This window comes from Littorina saxatilis, linkage group LG12, assembly GCF_037325665.1.
Source record: "Littorina saxatilis isolate snail1 linkage group LG12, US_GU_Lsax_2.0, whole genome shotgun sequence".
In the NCBI taxonomy this organism is placed as follows: Eukaryota; Metazoa; Mollusca; class Gastropoda; order Littorinimorpha; family Littorinidae; genus Littorina; species Littorina saxatilis.
The window spans coordinates 20144107-20150600 of record NC_090256.1 but is presented as its reverse complement, the minus strand read 5'-3'; the positions used below and the strand labels follow the sequence as shown (position 1 = coordinate 20150600).

General features: G+C 43.7%; 1 protein-coding gene across 1 annotated transcript in view; it reads left to right on the top strand.

Moving 5' to 3' along the window:
- The window catches only part of LOC138981461 (uncharacterized), a 17389-nt gene extending 15746 nt beyond the window's left edge, over positions 1-1643 (top strand). The window contains exon 5 of the mRNA XM_070354380.1: positions 50-1643. Within this exon, the coding sequence (XP_070210481.1) occupies positions 50-175 (126 nt within the window). The 3' untranslated portion in view covers positions 176-1643. The remainder of the gene's footprint in view (positions 1-49) is intronic.
- The last annotated feature ends 4851 nt before the right edge of the window (positions 1644-6494 follow it).

Genomic DNA, 6494 nt, shown 5'->3' with positions numbered 1-6494 from the left:
ATTGCAAGCATGATGATGATAAGACCATGCTTGTTTTGTGTGCTTTCAGACCCACACGCAGGGAACAGCACCACCTCAGTTTGAGGGCAGGATCAGAAGGATCCATGAGCAGAGAAACGATGATGCTTTTGAGCACTACTCCCTCAATTTTGACAATAAGGTCAAACGGTGCTGAACAGAAACACATCTGTTCATCTGAGTTATTGTTCGACAAGTTACGCTTAAGAGAGGTGCAATAAATAAATGAAATTTACTTATCTTTTTATTTGTATTCGACAAAACGTTGATGTTTGATTTATTAATTCTCTGTCTCTTCATCTCACTGTCTTTGTTTTTCTCTCTGCATTTGTCAATTGTCTGTCTCCTCTCATCCATCCTTCTGTTTTATATAACCTCTCAGACGTACAATGACTTTTCTGCGAATCTTTTGTTTTTAAACATTTTAAACAAATTACGCTAATGGGGAAGTAAGCGGTCAGCTCGAGTTTGGATAGAAGGGCAACGGGAGAGCTAAAAGGGCTCGGCCAGAGCATTGTTAGAGGTGTTTGTATCTGCTTTCAAACAGGTTTTGTAGAGAACGTGGGATTTTTTGTTTAACCTTTCTTGTTTGTGACTCAAAAATGCGACAGGCATTTTCAAGTGCAGCTGATATTATGTGTGGCAGTTCACAAGTATTTATGCCCGTCCTGTCATATTTATATTCCTTTTTGTCTCAGAAGTGCCTTATCTGTCTTTCAAAGTCGAACCGGTCTATTACCGCACCAAAAGTGGTCGTTATAGACAGGTGGTCGCAATGGGAAGGTGAACTACTGTGTATAGAAAACTGAAACATTTGTCAGGGGTCCGTTGGTGTGGTTGTAATGGGCAGGTGGTCGTTATTTAAAGGTGGTCGCCAGGGCAGGTTTGACTGTAGTTCTTCTTCTTCTGCGTTCGTGGGCTGAAACTCCCACGTGCACTCGTGGTTTGCACGAGTGTAATTTTACGTGTATGACCGTTTTTACCCCGCCATTTAGGCAGCCATACGCCGCTTTCGGAGGAAGCATGCTGGGTATTTTCGTGTTTCTATAACCCACCGAACTCTGACATGGATTACAGGATCTTTTTCGTGCGCACTTGGTCTTGTGCTTGCGTGTACACACGGGGGTGTTCGGACACCGAGGAGAGTCTGCACACAAAGTTGACTCTGAGAAATAAATCTCTCGCCGACCGTGGGGACGAACTCACGCTGACAGTGGCCAACTGGATACAAATCCATCGCGCGACCGACTGAGCTACATCCCCGACCCGACTGTAGTTATAACATGTTAGTTCCTAAACTTTGTATTTACTGATTTAGTGCATGCAATGGTTCTGGTTAGTTTTAGCACGAATATACCTTACAATCATCTTGTATAATTATCACTGTTCAATGAACGCCCTTGTATCTGAACGTAGGTAGTATTTTGATGGATGTAAAATTATAGAATTGTTCGTAGCAGTTAAATACTATTGGTCATGAAAAAAATCCCGTTACAGCTATCTGTGAAATTTGTAGATATGTATTTAGCAATACAGTGTGATCAGATCGGAGCCTTTTTGTTCAACAGAAAGTATTTGTCTGTATATTCGTTCATTCATTAAAAATTAACTGTCATAAACAAATATCAGATTCTTCTGCTTGTCAGTGTGTGTGCATGCGTACATTTGCACGTGTGTGTGTGTGTGTGTGCCATTGCCATGTGTGTGTGTGTGTGTGTGTGTTGTGTGTGTGTGTTGTGTGTGTGTGTTGTGTGTGTGTGTGTGGTGTGTGTTGTGTGTGTGGTGGGTGTGTGTGTGTGTGTGTGTGTGTGTGCGAAAGGGAGAGAAAGAGAAGGAAGGGGGCAGGAAGGCAGACAGACACATTGAATCGGACAGACCGACAGACAGCCTTGCAAACAACCATACGACACAACAAAAACAACCAGCAATGTTTGCATCATTCTTTACTGATGATATAGGACCAAGTGAATTTTTCTTTCTCCATATGAAGCACACTCATGATGTCAAGTCACTAACAACAAATGCAAAGATTTGGCAGATAGTTGAATAATACACACACAAAACAGTGCAAACAACGTCAATTTAGGTTGCAGTAAACCAAGAGTATTTAACAAACAAAAATACAAAACTCTCGTGAATGCACTGGTCTACTGGGTAAACATTACACCTCGGATTTAAGACCCCGCCCCCCCCCCCTCTTCTTAGACCTTGCTTTTTTCTGTTATTAACCCTGTACATTAACCTTCATTTTAAGGCCGTATTAGATCAAATGTTTGGAATCCTGAGAAAGTAGGTTCCACTGTGTGCAGTGCAGTGCATTCTTACCCGCTTTGTGCCAACAACTTTTGCCAAATGGTTTGACCAGAGTCTGTAGACCATCTATTATCGGATAACATTAGAGTTAATCCGTACTAGTCCTGGGCACACCAGCCAACCAGTCGACAAATACTCCGTGAAAAAGAATGGTAATCGATACACTGTATGTGGACATGGAACAGACTTAATCTCATGATCGTGTTTCTCTCTCGGGCCATCATGTGTGGGCGAAAGTCTGAACCACGTTTTAATCTTGATTGTGAGCTATAACACTGTTCAAGAGAAGAAAATATAGTCTGAATATAGTCACAACTTTATATCACAGTCAGAAATTATTGCATAGGGATTTTTTTTTTTAGCGAATGAAAATTGTGAAAAGATACGGCAAAAACAATGCATTTATTTTGGCACTTATCAGTGAGAGCAAAACACTAGCACTAACACATTCTTGGCTTTTTTGTGCTGAACGAAAATGCAAATCTTAACACATATATGTATAAAAAAAAAATTAAAAAAAACCCGACAATGTAAAGACACATTATGTCCTTAACAAACACAAAAAAGACTTCCAAATGCTTCAAAGATCCTAATTATAACTATATATATGTACAGAAATGCGAAGGCAAATAAAAAGATGTGTACAAATATTTCTGTTGGAAACATAAAAAGACTTCCAAGTGCTTTAAAATGCTCTTTTAAGGGTCAACGCGGGATGTAACCAAAGCTTACGCCAGAAACAGAACGTATTTGTAATAAAAAGAATCACAACATTATCGTTGGACTTTTGTGTTACTTCACACATCGTTTGGGTGATGGTTTTACAAATTCAATACATTATCACTCCTTTGTACAAAATATTACTTTAACAAATTACATCACTCTCTTTCTACAAAAAAAGCAACACCTTCAATTAGTATTAAAAGAGATCACAGAAAACCTTAAATGTCATCATATAATGATGAATATGGGTATAAACACAATTTAATTAAAACAATCCAGAAAGACATGAAAAAAGTGAAAGCAAGTAGCTTAAGAAACTTAAATCTAAAGAGCAAGCCAAGTCACCAGTAGTTTCAAGACCAAAGCAATGTCTTCACACCACTTCTAAATGAAATGTGTTTACCAGGTCCGTTTTTTCTCTCATTTGCATATAAACATTTTCAACGAAATAGTGCAGAAATATATAACCAGAATTACAATAAAACAAGGCAAACAACATAATCAACAAAAATATTCTCTCTACTCGCCAACATGACTGGGTTTTCCAGCAAACAGAAACAGTATGACAGGATCCAACAATAGTATCATGCAAACATAAAAAGACCGAGAGGAAAAAAGTAAGCTCCGAGTGCATAATGCTCAATGATACCTTTTATAACTGAACCAATTTTGTTTACATACAATTCGATACAACGTCGTCTGATGAGAAAATATAAACAAGTCCTGCATTTAAAAAAAATTAAAGCCATGAATTAAAATGAATTGATTTGTTTGAATAGAAAAATCTAAAACCACCCAGACTTTTGCTCTGTTCCATACAAATTTGAACATAAATGCATGTACCACATGTTTCCACAACTTAAAAAGTATAAAACAACAACTTTGTGCTGAAACTACCCATTTGGAGCTTCTGATGTGTCAGAAGATTTGAGGACATCGTGGCTACCAGTTGGTGTGCTGGGCTGGGTAGGGTCTTCGATACTCATCTCTCCTCGGACATCCATGGATGACTTGCTTGTTGCCTGAGCTTCTGCAGCACGTTCACTTTTTCTGGAGCTTTTACTGCTCCTGGACGAAGACCTTCTCTTCTTTCTTCTCTCTTCCCCTCCTTTTTCTGAGGCACTACCTTTCTCTAAAGCGGTAGTTTTCTCGGAAGCAGTGGAGTTGACTGACGCTGCACTTATCTCGGATGCAGCGTTATGTCAGCAGCATTTGATTTCTCTGAGGGTGCTGTTTAATTCCTCTGCTTTCTCATGGGTTGCATCAATTTTCTCTTCACTGGTTTTCTGGCCAGCAGTGGCTGCTTCTTCTGGGATATTGCCTTCAGTAGCTTTCTTTTCCTCAACAGTGGCAGCAGCTGAAGTCTTGCTTGTCTCAGAGGCTGGTTTACTTTTTATCTGCCGATAATTTCCGAGAACTTGTTCTTCTCTCGGAGGCGGCTGTCTTTTGAGAGGTGGAAGTTCTGTGGGTGCTAGCTGTTCTGGTAGACGCTGCAGTAGACTGGGAGGACTGGCTGCAGGCTGAAGGTGGACGGGTTCTGGCTCTGGAGTCCCCATCACTCAACGTCTCATCATCTTGTAAATCGGACGACGTCATGTAGAATTCGCTTGCGCCTGGATCTCCAAGAAAGTATTCTTTTTCCAGGCCTCTGTCGTCATCATCAAGGACCTTGTAGTTACCTCTGCCGCCTAGCCTTGCTGATGGCTCCCTGGAAGGCGGGGGCTGCTTCTTTAAGATACCCTCGATCATCTCCTCTCTCTGGCTTAGGAAGTTCTTTGAATTCTACAGGATGATGACCCCGGGCAGTTTCAAGATCTGGTACCTCATCTTCCCCTCTCTCGATGTCAAGGCCCTCCAGCTCATTAGCTCTTTTGATAGGAGTAAGGCAAGTAGATTGATTTGTATCTGCTCCAGCAGTGTTGGACTGAGCTGGGGTTTGTTCGCCTGACAGTGTTGGAGTCGCTGGTGGTGGTGTCTCAATCTGGGTTCCTCTGTGGGTCTGGTCTCCACCGTTGCTGCTGTCGTTGTTGTTGTCAGCATCTCCTCCTCCTCCCTCTGCCTGGCCCTCTTCTCCCCCTTCCTGCTGGGGAGGTTCCTGGGCATCGTCACCCTGTTCTTGTCCGTCCTGTTCCCCTCCTGTTTGTCCATCCTGGGTCTGTTCCATGTCTGTGGGCTGCTGCATCCCTTTCTGTCTTGGTGTGCTGGTGGCCACGTACGTCCATAAGGGAGTTGAAGGCTGAAGTCTCCAGAGTCAGGTTCTGTTCCCTGTCATCGCCAGTGTAGCCCTTCACGTTGCCTTGCTCCCTGTTCACATAGTCCTCATCGCCGGTGTAACCCTTCACGTTGCCTTGCTCCCTGTTCACATAGTCCTCATCGCCGGTGTAACCCTTCACGTTGCCTTGCTCCCTGTTCACATAGTCCTCATCGCCAGTGTAACCCTTCACGTTGCCTTGCTCCCTGTTCACATAGTCCTCATCGCCGGTGTAACCCTTCACGTTGCCTTGCGCCCTGTCCTCAGTGTCATCTACCAATGCATCCTCCGCTCTCTCGTCTTCATTGCTACACTTCTGACCCTGGGCCCGAGTATGCGGGGGCGACTTCTCCAACTCTGTAGTGTAGGTGACCAGGTCACAGGATGCGATGGACAGTACCTTGCTCGAGTCATGTGAAGGTGGTTCACTGATAGACCTTTTCTTCTTCAAAACCTTCACCTCTCGCTTCCCTGTGGATCACGACCTGCACCTGGGAGAGAGCAGCCTGAGACATGACGGGTGTACGTGGTGTTCTAGGGGTTTGCTCGGTGTGAGGTGTTCTAGGGGTGGTTTGGCTGCGGGAGTTGTGCTGTGATCAAGGCGTGTCAATGAGCTGAGGGTCAAAAGACAAGGGGCCCACGGAGACTGTCTTCTGGGTCACTGTACCTTGGGTCATTGTCGATGTGGCGCCTGTGAATTCAGTTTCTGAGAAGGTCTCTTCTTCCTCATTCTCTTTTTCTTCCTCGCTTTCATCGTCATCTTCTACTTCATAATAATCATCAACCGAATGGGTGCCTGTACCCAGGCTGGTCTTTGCTCGTCGATCAATGCTGTCATCTTCAAACTGTCTTACCTGGTCAACGGGAATGTATGCATGGGGCAAGCCATTCTGACTCTCTTCATCAACATGCAGATCAAAACTAGCAACCTCCCTCTCAGACTCCGTGCCAGCCTTGTCCAGACCATGGAATTTGGAATAGTCCTCACCGACGCCAATCTCTGCCCGGAGTTCTGATGGGACAGCGCGAGCAGGGTCATTGCCAATGACCATGTAAAATTCTCTCCTTTTTCCCTTAGCCCTCTTGGATATGATGCCAGAGGCTGGCTGCCTGGACCTGTGTCCTCTGACAAGGTGGGGTTTCTGTACGTCAATCTGGGTGTAGTGGTAGGCAGGGGCAGCAACTTGAG